Source organism: Mus musculus, chromosome 15 (genome assembly GCF_000001635.26).
Source record: "Mus musculus strain C57BL/6J chromosome 15, GRCm38.p6 C57BL/6J".
Classification (NCBI taxonomy): Eukaryota; Metazoa; Chordata; class Mammalia; order Rodentia; family Muridae; genus Mus; species Mus musculus.
Window position 1 is genome coordinate 97,004,605 of NC_000081.6, and position 16,671 is coordinate 97,021,275.

Genomic DNA, 16,671 nt, shown 5'->3' on the forward strand with positions numbered 1-16,671 from the left:
AAAACCTGTGTTTGTCCCTGGGTGCGGCTCACACCCTCACCAGCCCAATGCTGTGAACCCAGGACAAAGCGATACCCTGATTAAGCCAAGAAGCAGGGATCCCAAATGCCAGAAGGCACGTGTCCACTTTGGGGGAGAGGTCAGAAAACAATCTCTTCCAATATGTTATCTAATGGGTCTCCTTCCCATCACCCATCAAGATGCCAGAGTCAATAATCTGACCTGCAGATGCGGCATCAGCACAAACCGAGGCACAAACTGAAATACCATCAAAGCAAGACGCAGTGTGATCTTTAAAGTTTATATGGCTTTGGCTCTCTCATTTCCAGAGTCATAAGCACTTCTATATATTTTATTAGTTTATAGATAACAGCCCAAGCTCTGGGGTTTTTTGTTGTTGTTGTTGTTGTTTTTGTTTTGTTTTTTAGATTTGAATTCATGGGGCTGGAGAGATGGCTCAGAGTTCAAATCTCAGCAACCACACAGTGGCTCAAAACCATCCGCACACCTTTAATCCCAGCACTTGGGAGGCAGAGGCAGGAGGGTTTCTAAGTTCAAGGCCAGACTGGTCTACAGAGTGAGTTCCAGGACAGCCAGAGCTACACAGAGAAACCCTGTCTTGAAAAAAAAAGGAAGAAGGAAAAGAAAAAAAGGAAGGAAGGAAGGAAGGAAGGAAGGAAGGAAGAAAGAAAGAAAGAAAGAAAGAAAGAAAGAAAGAAAGAAAGAAAGAAAGAAAGAAAGAAAGAAAGAAAGAAAATGAACTGTGACACCTTCTTCTGGCACATCTAAAGAGAGCTACAGTGTTCTTACATATATAATAAATAAATCTTTGGGCCAGAGAGAGCATGGCTGGAGCGAGCAGAGGTCCTGAATTCAATTCCCAGCAATCACACGATAACTCACAACCATCTGTACAGCTACCGTGTACTCATATACATAAAAACAAAACAAAACAAAACACCCAACCAAACACAAAATAAATAAAAAAAATAAATTTGAATTCATGTATTTTTCTCATACTTTAAAAGCAGTAACACTGCTATCTATCTATCTATCTATCTATCTATCTATCTATCTATCTGGTCAACCTTAAGTTGTCCTACATTCTATGAGAAAATAATAATGGGCCCGGACCCAGAACTGCAAGCACATAGAAACCTAAGTTCACACCGAGTCAGAACATTGCCCCAATTCTTCAGAACTCCATGTACTTACCGGGAACAGCACGATGGGCACGGTCAGTGTCACTGCCACCAGGACTGCCAGGCGCACCATGAGAAGAGCCGTATCAAATGTGTAGACCTTGCTGTAAGCATGCAGCAGCTCGTCTTCAACGTCCCCTGAAAGATGAAGAGTTCGGGGGTGGGGGTGGGGGTGGGGGTGGGGGAGATTGCTGAGTCAGCACCAGCTCCTCACAGAAGCGTGTAGCAGTAACAGGAAGAGGCCCAGGCCGGCCTGGGCCTTCAGACAGCTCAGAAAGCTGTAGTGTAGGGTGAAGAGCTGCTAGGAAGCTTCTTGGGATAGTTTGCATCGTTAATAAATTTATATCTGCTATGAAGAAGCAGAACAAACCAGGACGACGTGTTCCTGTTAAGGGGGTGAAAAGCCCAAGCCCTCCCCACCAGCTTCTGCCCACACCACCACTGTCCTCCAATCTGTCTGTCTGTCTGTCTGTCTGTCCAGCTAATCCTTATGCAGCTTCTTTGTACTCAGCGTGGAATTTTTAGGACTGCAACTCTGTGTGCTCACGTGCATTTGCGCATGTGTGTGTGTGTGTGTGTGTGTGTGTGTGTGATGTGGAGGCCAGAGGCTGATGTTGAGATGTTTTCCTCAATCACTTTTTTGTCCTACTTTTGAGGCAGGGTCTCTCACTGGACCTGGAGCTTTGCATTTTGGCTAGACTGGGCTGTCAGCCAGCAAGACCCTGGGCTGGGTCTGTTTCCCCAGTCCTGGCACTGGAGTTTCCGACTCATGCCTCCATACCCAGCTTTTACACAGGGGCTGGGGATCCAAACTCAGGCCCTTGGAGGTTTTAAAGGTTGTTTATCTTACAAAAATCATTAGACAAACATGCAAGGATGAATCGATGTGATTTTTTTTAAAACTGGATCCCTCGGCCATTTTACTCTAAGGTCTGTCTGATGCCTTCTTTGAAGACAGCCATTCAGAATTCCAGACCCAAACATACATAGATACATATGAAACCAAGATGCAACTGGTACATGGATTCAGAGGAATCCCGTGTAGTTGGTTTCCCTGCTGTTACTCTCCAGATGAGACAAAGGGTGCAAACACATTCAGTGGCATTGATTTTGACTTTAACGTATAACCAGTGGGAAGGTAATACCAAGTCAAGAGCAAGTGCTTGGTTAACAGTCAAATATTAACCCGAGGGAAAAGACTCCTGAGCAATGGCGGCTCTTCCCGAGTCATTTCCTTCCAATTTGCCATGCACTCAATTTAACTTACCAAATCAGTTTTAAAAAAATAGATTACCAAATCAGTTTTTTTTTTTAAAAATGGAGATTCCAGGAGGAGGAAGAACTACATTTATTTACAACTTTGCAGTCAATTTTTGAAATTCCAATGTGTGTGTGTACTATATGTATGTTTCTTTTTCCATCTTAAAATAACTGATATGTTTTCCAAAGCTTTGCATGTCTTGCAGTACCCACTTGTTGACAGAACTCAAAAGACGGCTGTAGGCATTTGTTAAAAATGCCTATTTGTATTGACTCCTTGTGACTAGGGTGCGAGAGACCTTGACCAGTGTGCAAATATGATAACACACTTGTATTTGATTAGAATCATCTCCCTACACTTTCTTGAAGAAGTAAATGATGTTAACTGTTAAGATGCCTGATGCCTGACAGAACTGACAGAATGTTTAATGCATATTGTGGAGATTTATATATATATATAAAATATTCTATATACTATTGTATTATATAAATATTTTATATATAAACGCAATTTAGTATAGTATTTGGAGGACTAATTCCTAGATTTAAGGAAATCTCTTGTATCATTTGTTTCAGGAAATGATTACTCTAACAGAATTGAACAAAATGAAGCAGACGTTCTATTTAAAGCACTAAGATGCCCGCTCTCACTGACTGGTAAGGGAGGAGCGGGTGCAAACCTGAGGACGATGGGTTTTTGCCATTTCCTGGCCACCACTCTTCCCTAAAAAGAGTTTCCCTGTGTATCATTAAATTCATTCTCATTGTTCCTAGTCTGAGCTGGGTCATGAAACTTGACAAATATCATTTATACCTGGAGGAAATTCACTTAATTTGAGGGATTTGTGTGTGTGTGTGTGTGTGTGTGTGTGTGTGTGTGTGTGTGTGTGTGAAGCTGAACATACATGCGCATCTTACTTCTTGAGGTAAACTCTTACTGACCAGTGCTCACGAGTTTTCTTAGCTTAGCTAGCTTACAAGTCCCAGGGATTCTCCTGTCCCCACTTGTCTGGTACTGAGATCTGTATATAGGTGCTAGGGATCTAGACTCTGTTCTCATGCTCAGATACCAAGTACCTTACCAACTGAGCTCTCATCCTAGCTGTTACTTGAGAGATAAAAGAAAAAGAGAATCAACAAGACTTCACAAATTGCTGAAATCTATTAACCAGGTAGATCCAGAGCCCATCGTCTTTGGAAAAATGGCAAAACTAAACAGCATGTTAAGAATGAATATACCATCTACAGACCATGCTACTCACAGAAGGAATTGAGAGCAATTTTACACATGCAGGTGATGTATTGGTCTAAGCACAAGAGAGAACAGCTGGGACTGGGTGACGTACCGTAGAAGCTCAGATAACCAAAGAGGGCCGCAAGAAGGTACATGACGAGCATGCCTGAGATGGAAATGTTGGACACCGTCTGCATCTTTCTGCGGGATCGACTAGAAAGAAAAGGAATACCGAGCTTCAGTTTAAAAGCCATCCCTGCTCAGAAAGCCATAGGGTATGCTTCCTCATAAAGCATCGTTGAATAAATGAACATATTTACAACTCAAATTAGAATGCTAAGACAAGGGCTGCCTTACTCTTTAAGCTCGCTGTAGATGGGAAGGACCTCAGGGTGGCAGACAAAAGCAAAAGCCAGGATTGGGATTGCATAGGCCGTCTGTAAAACAAACACAACAGCGTATAGTTAGAGGCCCTGCCTAGGTGCTGATTCCAGAGCGTCTCAGTTTATAAAATCAAGTCCAGCGACCACAGTACTCAGTGCCTTAGGGGCCTGTCACTTACCCGGGAATTGAACACAAAGTATTTTGGTTGGCATTTCTCAGCACCCTGGGCTTCGTACTCCACGCCATTGCTGTGAAGAGGGCCTGCGACCTGCTTCTCATCCAGCCCAGCTGGGTTGTGGTGAGCGTAATCCATCATGAAGTTCACACCCGAGCTCTCCGAGTCATTAGGCAGCGAGATCATGTGAATCGGAAGTGTGTTGTTGAACGTCAGATTTCCGTTGTTGTGATCCAGAGCAGGCAGAGGGCAGGGAATTTGGAATTTTTTGTAAATCACCTAGAGCCAGGCATTAAAAAAAAAAAAAATCGAAACAACAGAAACAAAACCCGTCAAGCTTTGAGGGGGCAAGCGATGGGATTAAAATCTGTCTAGGCAGCTTGAGGGGCGCAGGGAGAGAACTCAGTAGAGGATTTGCTTAGACTACCGGGGCCACAAAGACTCCTCCTAGCTTCGGTTCAAAGGAAAGAGCTGGAACTCTGATTGGCAGTGGTACATTCTAGTCAATAGCACCAGGCTTTGCTGAGTCCACTTCAGGCCTTTCTGGCTCTTCTGTGACAAAGATCATGTCTTCATTACATAGCATATCAAACTACTCATGGTGTGAGTCATCTGAAAGCCTTTACTCTCCCTTTTACCTCTCTGGGGGGAAATGACTTACAAATTTTGCATCTGTGATATTTCCAGGAATTTGACCTTTGTTTGAACTGATTTCTTCTTTAATTCCGCTGCAGCCATCCTCTCTTACTGGGGTAGAAAGTGCAAGAGAGCATGGCTGGTGCACACAGATAGAGCCCTAGTCTGCTCCTGTCTGCCATCCTCACCTTCCCAAACCCTGGAGCACTACCACGCTCCTTTGTCTCGACCGTTCATCCAGAATAGGCCACTGGCTTGCACCTTGACGTTGTGATTCAACTATATTTAAACCCATGATTGGTCCTTTTCTCATTTCAAACTAGAATACAATAAAATCGCTTGTGATGCAAGAGCTATTTCGTGCTAGTGAAGCGCTTGGGTAAAAAGGAGGACACGGAGAAGACACTGCACGCCCGCCAGGCGACGAAGACCGTGTCAGCTGAGCACTCACCACACTGACGAAAAACACCATGCAGGAGAGAGAAAATCCACTGGTGTAGCCAAGGTAGCCTAGGAATTAGCAGAAAGATTTCAGAGGGTGACTTTATCATCTCAAAAGAGCTTGCCTGTCAGAAGACGACGTGCCGTCTATACTTCGAGTTAAATAATGAATTGATACCTAAATTTTTAAGGAGAGAGAGCGGGAGGATGATCCCCACGGACACAAATAAGACGAGGTAGTTGCCGTTGAGGTACCATTCCCTAGAAAAGAAAGAGAGAGGATGTTGGGAACAGAAAAGATCGACCACACGAGATGAGTGGTATCGCAGAGAGAACATAGGTCATACCCAGTGTTTTCTTCAAGTCCCATGAATGCTCTGATTACTTCAGGCAGTTCGTACTTAATGATGAAGAGGTAGCTTGACATGGCTGAAAAGGACAAAGGGACACATTAGTGGTGGCCTGCGCACCGCCGTCCCATATAAGCCAAGAGAAGTCGGAACATTTGGGGCATTGTTCTCCCTAGCACTTGGGACATCCATTCTCCTTGAAATGTCGAACATCTCATCCCTAAAGCAGAGGGAGAAGGCCCCATGTACTCTGTAGGGCTTCCAGGTCCCCTTCATAAGCAGACGTCTGTCCTTCATCTCATAAACAGGGCAGTGGCTGCTAACAGTGTCCGTGTTGACTCTGGGTTAAATCCAACTTGGGTTCTAAGGGAAATTCTGGTGTCACGTTCTCACTGTCATTCACTAGCGACCATCATGGACTGTGTTACCTGTGCCTCTGGGTGGTGGTCTAACAAAAAAGAAGGCAGAGGCCAAATCCAAGAGAGCAGAACTGTAGGCCTCTTGGCACTTCAGTCACTCTAGCTCTCCCCAAGTGACACCTCTCTGGTCCTGGTCTCCCAGAGCTACACAACGAATCTCAGAGCAGTGGCCAATGAAAGTCTTCTAGACTGATTGTAGAGTATAAGAGACAATAGCTTATCCCTGTTTTGTTTGTTAAGGGGTTGGTCCCTTTCCTCTCATTCCAGTTTCTCATTGGTCAAGAAAAAAAAATCACAGAAAGGATCAAATTTCATCTACATGATTTTGAAAATATTATAAAATCTGTAATCTGTAAAATCTCCCTGTATACAAGTCTGTGTGTGTGTGTGTGTGTGTGTATGTGTGTGTGTGTGTGTGTGTGTGTGTAAAGCAAACGAACAAACAAAACAGACAAATCTCTTACAGGAGAGATTTGTGCAACACTTCTTTTCCCAGTCCACCGCTGGGTGCCATTTGTTACTAATTTGTTATCTGACACATGGTCAAGGGTACAATTAGAGGTAAAACTGAAAGTCGGGGACTATAGCTCAGGAGTAGAACGACTGACCAGCAAGCACAGGGATTTGGGTTCTAGCTCCCACACTACCACAACAGGGAAAGTCCACTTTTACATAGTAGCTGTAAGTGTGTGCTATACCCCTCTGGTGTGGCTATGGAACAGGCCTTTAAGTTGTACAGTGACCGCTGACTAGTTCCAAATTAGTCCCTAAGGTCCCATGGAAGTAAGATTTGTGCTTATCATTTCTGATGCTGTTGGATTCTGTGGATTCATCAGTTGATCATCTCAAAGGTCTGGTGGTGACAGGTATATGTCCTTACCCTATCCTGCCGATCAGGACACCAGGGTTTTGACCCAAGCTCACAGGGAAGATCATACTGTTTGCAAAGGACAGGCGTTGTTTCTTCCCTACAGTCAGAGCGAAGTGATTTCTCCAATACCTGCTATGTCTTCTGCTCACGTGGTTTGGTTAATCTTTACAAAGTCCTTGGCTAGAGCAGAATCTTACAGAGCGTAAACAGGAGATATTTCTGATGAGCTGGCTCACTGAGGGACCATTCGATTTTAGAGCTCATAACTGCTGAGTCTTGGTGATGTCACCACCGTTAATGTGTTTGGTCTTTGAAAATTCAGGTTGCTACAGACCTGTGCGGGTAATGTCAACATCGCCCTGCTGATGCTAAGGCACGGGGGTGGGGGGAGTGAACGCCAATTCCTTAGGGGGTTGAAAAATCGAACTGTTCTAAATGTGGAGTTGCTAATTTAAGAGATACCAGTGGCTCCCCTTATGCCAAATCATTAATCACATGAAACAGCCTGAGTGAGGGCATTTTTTCTGGGGTGGTATCGTGCAATCTTATCTGCCTTAAAGCCACACTGCTTGTGTTTGCCGTGACACAGAGCCCACTTTGATCTACATCTGGATATCCAGCAGGGGCTGTACTGATGCTTTGAACAGCCATGGTGTCATCACCCAGTTATTGTCACAAGCTAGAGCAAGCATGAGGTGATCTTAGGAAATGCTTGATAAATTAAGTTCCCATAAGGCTGAAGATTTTTAACGAAATGGAGAACAGCCTCTACATTGGGCTTACATGCTAATGGCTCTAATCCAGTAAAAATAAAATAAAATAAGACAAAAACAAACAAACAAACAACAACAAAGACAATCCCAGTGATTCTGGAGATGTCTACACAAGACTTTGATCTAAAAACATAAAGATAAATAAATGCACGCTGGGAACTGTGGGATTAGTTCAGTGTTAGGGCGCACACGTTGTCAGGCCCCCATGGGTTTAGTTGTTGGTGGTGGATTTTTGGTGAGATTAAAAACTAGAATGTGAGCCGGGTGTGGTGGCACATGCCTTTAATCTCAGTACTTGGGAGGCAGAGGCAGGCGGATTTCTGAGCTCAAGGCCATCCTGGTCTACAGAGTGAGTTTCAGGACAGCCAAGCCTACACAGAGAAACCCTGTCTCAAAACAAACAAACACCAAAAAACAAAAAAAAAAAAAAAACTAGAATGTGATTGTTTTCCTGTAAAGCCAACTGTTTTGTTTATTTATTTAGTGTTTCTTTACTTTATAGAGCATCCTACAGAAAGTTCAAGCACTCCGTTGAAAGCCGCCCCCTTACCTCCAATGTTCTGCATTGTAATAGAGATGAAGGCTCCAATTTTCCCAGGCCATCCAAATGCTTTCTCGCCCAATTTTTCATAGATTAGAGACCCTATAAGAAAAGATACAGTTGCTGTGTTGCAGGATCATGTCCATGCCTCTAGCATTTCCTTACACAACTCTGGAATATTAAGCATGTGGCTAAACAGTACAGAGAAATGCTCCTCAGAAACCGATGAGCAATGCCAAAGGCTCTCCAAACAGAAGCAATGGCTCCATTAGCTTGAGCTGTATACCGCTAGCAACAACAGCTATCCCCTACCACTTGGCAGAAATCTTTTTCCTCCATTTGGCTTAAACTTACTGGCTCTCACTTGTCCAGTTAACTAAAAACTTTGAGAGAAGTATTGCTGGGGTCAGAAAGAAAAATAAATGACCCACGAAGCTGAGTAGCATCTCCCTTAGCTTATAATGCTGTGTGAGTGGTGGAATTCTTTCAGGAGAGTCAAACTAGGAAGATAGCCTTTGGCTGAAGCTAGGACGTAAGGGTAGCATACCTCCTTCCTTGGCTGTCTTCAGCAAAAGGTGAACCGAGTAGAGCGAGAGTATTGCCACAGTAAGCAGCATGATTCTGCAATGGGACGAAAAGCAGACAATACGGATTTGTAACGGGAGAAGCACTGTTGTGCTGAACGTTGCAAATAAACCTACAGTATTAATTCTGTCTCTTCAGTCACCAACATTACAAAAAAAATGTGGATTTGGAGGATTCTGGGAAATTCTCTTCACGCTGTCACATGTCCTCTTGATGCTGTACAACTGGGACATTTTTATACATACGTGCTTCGAGTACCTAACACTGCTTGCATCGTGATGTAACATACCTCACCGTGGAGATGCTATCAACAGGCAGCAGTCAAAACAAAACAAAACAGGATGCTGGTCAGACACAGTAAGCGTCTAGAACCTCACTGCTCCTAGGCTCGATTAGACATTCACCGTCTTTTGACTACTGATCTTGTATTTAGGAAGGAAAGGCATGGCACCTCGTTACCTGGAGGATCAGGCACATTAAAGAAAGCAAAGGAAGGGGAAGAAAGAAAGTGGGGCCAGGCCTTGCTTATATGCAGAAGGAATGAAGTCTGATGTCAGGACCCTCCACACAACCACACAGATGAATGGCTTCTATATGTTGGTACTGATCAACATTTCTCCAAAACCAAGAGCATCAAAAGAGGAGAGCGGCTACCATCAGGCCTGGTGGCTCATGCCTGTAACCCCTACACGTGGAAGCTGAGGTGGAAATATTGTGAGATCAAGGCCATATTTGGCTATATAAAAGAAGCTAACAAAATGAGCATGGATAGCGTCATCTAACTAATAACCAAGGGGCAGCACCGCCATCTGACATTCTACAAAGCAATCTTTCCCTTTCTGCTTTACACATGAACACACATATTTCCCACTTCTCTGGCACTCCCAGGGAGATCACTGCTTCATTGTGAACACTCAGTCCATTGGGTTACACACTTGGAGCTACTCTAGCCGTGTGTGTCCCCTCTCTTCCAGAAACCAAGCCTTCCAGAACAGTCTAACCAATGACTTTCTCGCCTATGCAGTGTGAATGTACCTCTTTTTAAAGAACTTATGTAGTCCAGAATACATTTTGTTTCGTGGAAAAAATGTGTGGCATTTCTATATCTTAAATGTGTGCTTGCTGCGACGTACATTCTAGAAAATGACATCAATGCAACGCTGTGTTGCTTGCTTTGAATTAAGGGGGGACAGCCAAGTCTGTTCCTTAATTTCTTAGACACACAAAGCACATCCAGTGGTCTCTAGCAATATGATGGCTCTGGCCACGTTAACCTGCTAAACGAAATGAAGGCTTTGTTTAAAACGTGGAATGCAATGGTCTCCAGAAGATGATCAGTGGCTCTGTGGTTAGGGAAAGTGTTTTCTACTTCTGTCCATCTCAATAACCTGTGATAATTTCATGATGGCTTTTAATGCCATGAATGGTTAATAAGAAGGCAACCTTTTGTCTCAAAGGTTGTGTTCATTATGCAGGCATAGAGATATGCAAATATATTATGAGCCTGCTATTCAAATGGTAAATGGCTAATTGATTTCCAACATGGTTTATTGAAGTTGGTATAAAACCGCATTCAGCGAAATATTATTACTATACATAAAAGAGTTCCTTCCACCCAAGATAAATATTTATAGTTCTGTTCCTCAGTCCTTAAATAGCTGCATGATTACCTAATCATCTGAGATGTCAGCACACAAATAGCACATATTTAAAGCATACATGTTGCATTCTTAGACAGTTAGCTCTCTAGCATTGTGTTTGGGACCAGACTCCCAGAGTGCGACTTTATGCTTGCGAAGAATATGACTACAGACAAGTGTGACTTGGGAAATACCGAACTCCATGTAGCCACACAAACGCCTGTGGTTGTCCATCACAGGCGAGGTTCCTGTCCAGCCACCCTATTGGTCAGCTGTGAGGTGTTGCTACTTTCAGGCAGCCTTTGTCCAAGTGTGGTGAAAGTGCATAGATTTAGAAACCTGCTTCAGTCACTCCACAAATATCCTCCATGCCAGGCCCTGTGTTAGGCTTCGGGAAAGGGTGTGTGTTGAGACACGGGGTCAATCCTCTGGGTCTCATAGGGAGCTAGACACTAACTAAGCAAATCAGACACGCGCACGAGGGGGTTACCACTGAGGCTGTGTATGATATACTGGCCCCTGTCACAGAGATCATGGAAGGCTGTACTAAAATGATGCTCTGCTGAGACGTGAGATGTTAACAGAATGAAGAAGGGAAACACGGCTCTGAGGCCGCATGCAGAGGCCAGTGTTGGTGTCTGGTGCCCAGAGCCACAGGGACTAGCACCGACGCATGCAGGGCTCTTAGGTGACATGAGTTATTTTTCTCCTGACATTATTCAAGAAATTGAGGTGGGATACCTCTGATTACTGGATGCTACGCTATCTTAAGCATCTGTCAAGTGACGAGACACTCCGTGAAGTGGTGTCATCTTCCTGCGGAATGATGGGATGCCGTGACGTTTCAGCAGTTGGATACCTAAGCCTTCTGCTGCTTGGCGGTAGATCGATATAAAAATCGAGGGCCATTCACCAACGCTCCCTCAGATTAGTCTTCTTCACAGAGAGCTCACGCCAGGTATCAGTCTACACACAGACTTGGCACTAAACATAGACATGTATGTTCACTTACATAAAAAGGATGATCCCGGTGTTGGCCATGGCATAGGACAAGCCTAAGATCCCACTGCCCATGATGGCGTTGCTCAGGTTAAATGAGGACATTCCAAAGGAAGTCATTCCAGGGTGCTTGGGGAAAAAAAAAGGAAGCGCAGTATAAGAAAATGTTTGCCAAAGGATCCATCTTTGCTTTGGTTACTCTGTTCACGGTATCTCCTGAGATTTTATCCCCAGGTGCAAGAGTAAAGTAAAACCATAATGAGTGAAAACCATTATTTCCTCAGAGTGTCAAGAAGAACATGTTCTTTTGAATGGAACACAAGGCCTGGCTTTAACATAGGTCGCAGGAAAAATTAGAAATACAGATGACTGATAAAAAGAGGGGAAAGGAGGTATGGCTGCAGATTACATTTGGGTTAGAATGATTTCTTGAAAAAAAAAAAACCAAATAAATTTCATAAATGATTCACGCAGCCATATGGCAAACGGGGAAAAACAAGCCTTTATTCCAGTAACGGCCTGAATAAACAGAGAATGTGCTGATGAAGGCTTGGAAAATTTCAATCACACTGTTTTGTCACTGAGACCTCGGTAGGTCAGACACCCTCTGTCCTGTTTACCTCCTGAAAGCAGAGCGGTCACTTACATGCTCATCCGCGTAATCGGCTAGCTTCTTCTTCCCTAAAAACCCATTTGTCAGGAACTTCTGACTTTCGGCATCTTCATTAGCAAATTGGCTGCATGAGACAGGAAAGGAAAGAATAAAATCATGGGGAAAGCCCTTAAATGCTCTGACTTGCATTTAAGATCAGGGTGACGTGACCGACTGAATCAGGGAAGACCTTCTCTTCTTCACACTCCCGTTCCTTCCAGACCGGCTGCTGAACTCTCAGTGAACAGATTTGGAGAAGGAGAGGGTGTTACGAGGAAGGACACACTTTCAGTTGAAAGCTGTGTATGCAGTCGCTCTTTTCCCCAACTCGGACTATGCAAGAGAGGGGTTAGTTCAAGTTCATTCCCTCTTAGGAGCTCTTACCAGGAGAGGGTGCAGAGCCATGGTCCTCAGATTTTAAAACTATTGTCCTGCCACGATGAGAGGATACTTTTATGCTTGTCTATTTACATTTTGATGGTGCTAGAGATGAACCTTCGGTAAGGCAAGGGCTCTGTATAGCCACACCCCCAAATTTTACCGATGTAATAAATATGTGTTAAATGTTCAGGGACTCCTCTCATCTGATGCCCAACATACCCCTGCGAGGGGAACACACATGCTCACACGTGTACACTAATTACTCTAAAAAGGTATCTGAGTCATTATTAGATGAAAAACGAAACTGCGAAAGTTATTAACAAAACCAAGGTAAGTGGTAGAAAAGTTGGGAGGAAAAAGTAGACTTTAAAAGGGCGTGAAGTTCCTTCCAGGTGGTGGTGGTGGCAGTAGGGCATGACTTTAATCCCAGCACTCGAGAGGCAGAGGCACGGAGATTTCTGAGTTGGAGGTCATCCTGGTTTACAGAGAGTTCTGGGATACTCTCGGATACACTGAAAAACTAACTAGCTAGCTAACTAGCTAACTAGATAATTAGCTAGCTAACTAAGTGGCTAACTTGATAACTAACTAGCTATCTACCTAACTAACTGAATGAATGAATAAAATGCACGAGCCATACAGGCACAAGCTGATTATGATTTGATTATGATTTGCCTGGGCTCAGGATGCACAAACTCATTGATGCTGCCCCTTCCTATTCTGGTCAACTCCAGCATCCGCATGTGGTGAAAGGCATCTCTCATATTCAAGAGCTGGTTTTAGGTTTTAGGATGGTTTTAGGGAGATGACCCTTGGACATACAATGAAAATGAATTGCTCAGGGGAGATCCTTACAAATTGTCTTTTATGATAGGAGCTAATCCTGAATATACTCTGACAGGGAAGAGTCACTGCAAACAGTCACAGCAAAAGAGGCACGGTGCAGGATGGAGAGATGGTTCAGTGGTTAAAAGCACTGACTGCTCTTCCAGAGGTCCTAAGTTCAATTCCCAGCAACCACATGGTGGCTCACAACCATCTGTAATGGGATACAGTGCTCTCTTCTGGTGTGTCTGAAGATAAAGACAGTATACTCACGTGCATACAATAAATAAATCTTACAAAAAAAAAAAAGAGGCACCACAAGGGAAGTGACTCTCGGACAGTAGAGAGTAGAGTACAGCACAAGGCATGGCTAGAACACATCAGATACACCCAAAAAGTTTCTGCATGTTTCTGGGAACCACAGTGTAGACAGCCCGGAGTGTACAGGTGAAGGACCCTCCCTAGCTTTGCCCCAGGTCCCTCACAGGAAACACAGAGCCCTCAGCTGCTTCCTCCTTCCGTGTCTGAAATCCCTCTACCATCTTGATGTGATTTGATTGTCTGTGTTTAATATACTAGCTCTGAGGGAACTCATTACATCATGTCCACAGTTGGAACCTGGGATGCTAGACTACAATGGGATGGAGGACTGTAAACACAAGTGTCTCTTCCAGAACAATCTAAACTGAACCGTGCCCAACCCTCTAACTTTTCTTTCCTCCGCAAATTAAATTCTTCACTGCATGAGTGGTTTTTGAAAGTTAGGATTTGAAAGTAAGGAAATTGTTTCTGGGTGAGGCACTCGCATGTTCTTATTTTGGCGCAAGATGAGATGTAGACATTAAACAGACCGAGATTGGACAAATCACGTGAGGAATACCCTCGGCATGTCAACTGTTGTAATGCAGACCCAACATCTATTGAAAACAGAAGGGAAATGATCTCAACCAAAGGCTACAGTATACTGAATTTAAAAAAAAAGTACAACTACACATTCATTCAAAACCAAATACAAACACAACCCATCTATTAAAAGTGAATATAAAAATCACAAAAATGACATCTTAGGCACAAGCCAGCAGTTAGAAAAAAAATACGTCATTGTGAGGAACCAAGATGATGCTGTGTGGGGTTTGACAACGGCATCCACTGTGGACTCTGGGGCTGTTGGAACTAGTCTGCTTTCAGCTCCTCCACCATCACCTGCAGAAATCGTCCCTGGTTGCTTTTCCTTCAGTATCAAAAGAGCCTCCGGTTTGGGCCAGCACACTAAGAGCAATGATGTGGAGGAGAAAGAACCCGGGATTGCTAAAAACCACTTTATAAAGTTTATATACTCACTTATCCTTCAGAAAAGGAGGCGTCTGTTTGCTAGTCCGCACTTTGCACAGAAGCTCAAGAGAAGATAAATCATCCCTAAGTCAAGCCACCTCTCTACAGACGTCACTGCCCTGGGTTCTACTACATTCAGCAGCCACCTAGTCCAGAGACTGCAGACAACACTGAGAACAGAAAGGGAGGAACAGGCTGCTCTCGGAGAGACGCCGGTTACCTCAGCAATGGAGACTCGGACCTTGAAACTTCAGTTTCCAATCAGCCACACAAAAGATCAGAGGGCTAATGTGTCAATATCAACATTGTTATCTCGTGTTGAACCACAATAAACCCAGTCATTACACCAGGACCCTGGTTTTCCCAGCCCACGGCCCATCCGATTTTTCCATAGAGCCTAGCAAGTTTTCACCCCGTACCTGTTCATGGCGTCCTTGTCGGAGTTTTCCATGCCGGTGTAGCTGTCCTGAATACTGTCCCCGCTGCAGCTGTCTCCGTCGGGTTCGATGCTGACGTTGTTCAGTTCCATGGGGTCCATTTGACCTCACAGCCCTTTCCTGTCCACAGAAAAGAGTCTTCAGTGCAAATAATACACAGCGCCTTCAGCTCGAGGCTCTTCCACTTTGTGTTGACGCTCAGAACACTCTGTTCTGAGAACAGAGCACAAAACGCGACGTTACAATTTGCTTTGAGTTGGATTGATGAATCAAGAGTCCCTGACTTTGTGAGGACGCTCACTGCGAAACACGTAAAGGAACAAAGTTCTTGAAAAGCCTCACAGGAAAAAAAAAAAAAACACTCCCTGAAAAGTTTCCCTCACCTACTACAAAAAAAAGGAAAGAAAAGAGAGAGAAAGAAAGGGAGGAAGGAAGGAAGGAAGGAAGGAAGGAAGGAAGGAAGGAAGGAAGGAAGGAAGGAAAAGAAAGAGAGAGCTGAAAAGAAGGGAGGGAAGGGTAAGAAACGAAAAGAAAAGAAGATGGAGATATTATGCAACTTGCCATGGGGATAAAAACATTCAAGATGTGGAAGCAGACATCATGCAGATTGGGTCTTTTAAGCTGATTGCACGCCTTTTTCAAATGGAGGGGAGAGGACAAAAGTAAATTATTGACAAAGGAAGAGGGCCTGCCAAGTGTCCCTATGAGCAGCAGCTAGAAAGAACATTAGTGCCTTAATGTAACTGAGCATGAATTAGTTCAGGCCACCAAAGCGCTCGGTAAAACATGGCCCAGGACAGAATCGAGGTTAGAAAGTCATGATCTAGGAATCTGGAGTGCAAGTCACAGCAGAGGCCCGGGTTTGCCTTGGAATTGGCCTTAGACATCATCTTCATCAAACTGAAACCATAAAGAGATTCATCTTTTATACTGTGCCTTGTCTTTTAAGTCATGGGTCTCAGCACAACGTTGTTTGGCCTTTGTTCTCCTTGACAGCAAAGCGAGGGAAGAGACTGGCTGACTTTGCCTTGTTTAAAATACCATAAAGCATCCTGTGCTATTGATAGAAATGTCCTAAGATGCTTACACTAGATGAGGTCAGCAGCTATGGAGCCCCATACTGTCAGAAATATGAATATTCTCGAAGGGAGTCGTTCTAATACGTGAGTTCCCCACCTGCTAAGAACATAGTGAGCAGATACCGCCATGGGAGTTGCTCCAGAATTCAAAAAGCCACAAATCCCAAGAAAGATGAAACCTACACATGAGAATGCCCCAACCAACTCCTGAAGTATATTTATGGAAGGCACACACTTGTGCTTGGGACCTGACATTATGAAAGTTCAAAACACATGTAGAAACTCCCTAGCATGAATGCCAGTAGGCACAAGACATGACAAGATTCCCAAGTAATGTGGCAATATAAGATAGGTTTTTAAAGTGATATGATAATAATAATAATCCAAATAAGGAAATAGCATCTATAAAATAAGTATGTTGTAAAGCAAGAAAAGCTTAGTTTCTGCAAAAGCAA

The 16,671-nt window shown here is 43.9% G+C and overlaps 1 protein-coding gene across 6 annotated transcripts in view; it reads right to left on the reverse strand.

The window, feature by feature from the left end:
* Positions 1-16,671, reverse strand: part of Slc38a4 (solute carrier family 38, member 4) — a 61,141-nt gene that overhangs the window by 9,789 nt on the left and 34,681 nt on the right. For 4 of the 6 annotated variants that reach the window (XM_006521350.4, XM_006521351.3, NM_027052.3 and 1 more), the window contains exons 2-13: positions 15,120-15,257; positions 12,157-12,247; positions 11,524-11,639; positions 8,834-8,907; positions 8,296-8,388; positions 5,680-5,761; positions 5,511-5,593; positions 5,343-5,401; positions 4,259-4,534; positions 4,054-4,133; positions 3,809-3,909; positions 1,216-1,340 (exon numbers count right to left, since the gene is read on the reverse strand). In XM_006521350.4, coding sequence (XP_006521413.1) covers positions 1,216-1,340; positions 3,809-3,909; positions 4,054-4,133; positions 4,259-4,534; positions 5,343-5,401; positions 5,511-5,593; positions 5,680-5,761; positions 8,296-8,388; positions 8,834-8,907; positions 11,524-11,639; positions 12,157-12,247; positions 15,120-15,238 — 1,299 coding nt within the window. In that variant the 5' untranslated portion in view covers positions 15,239-15,257. Of the gene's footprint in view, positions 1-1,215; positions 1,341-3,808; positions 3,910-4,053; positions 4,134-4,258; positions 4,535-5,342; positions 5,402-5,510; positions 5,594-5,679; positions 5,762-8,295; positions 8,389-8,833; positions 8,908-11,523; positions 11,640-12,156; positions 12,248-15,119; positions 15,351-15,698; positions 15,756-16,671 lie in introns of those variants that run through there. The other 2 variants (NM_001358059.1, NM_001358060.1) reach the window with 2 other exon arrangements.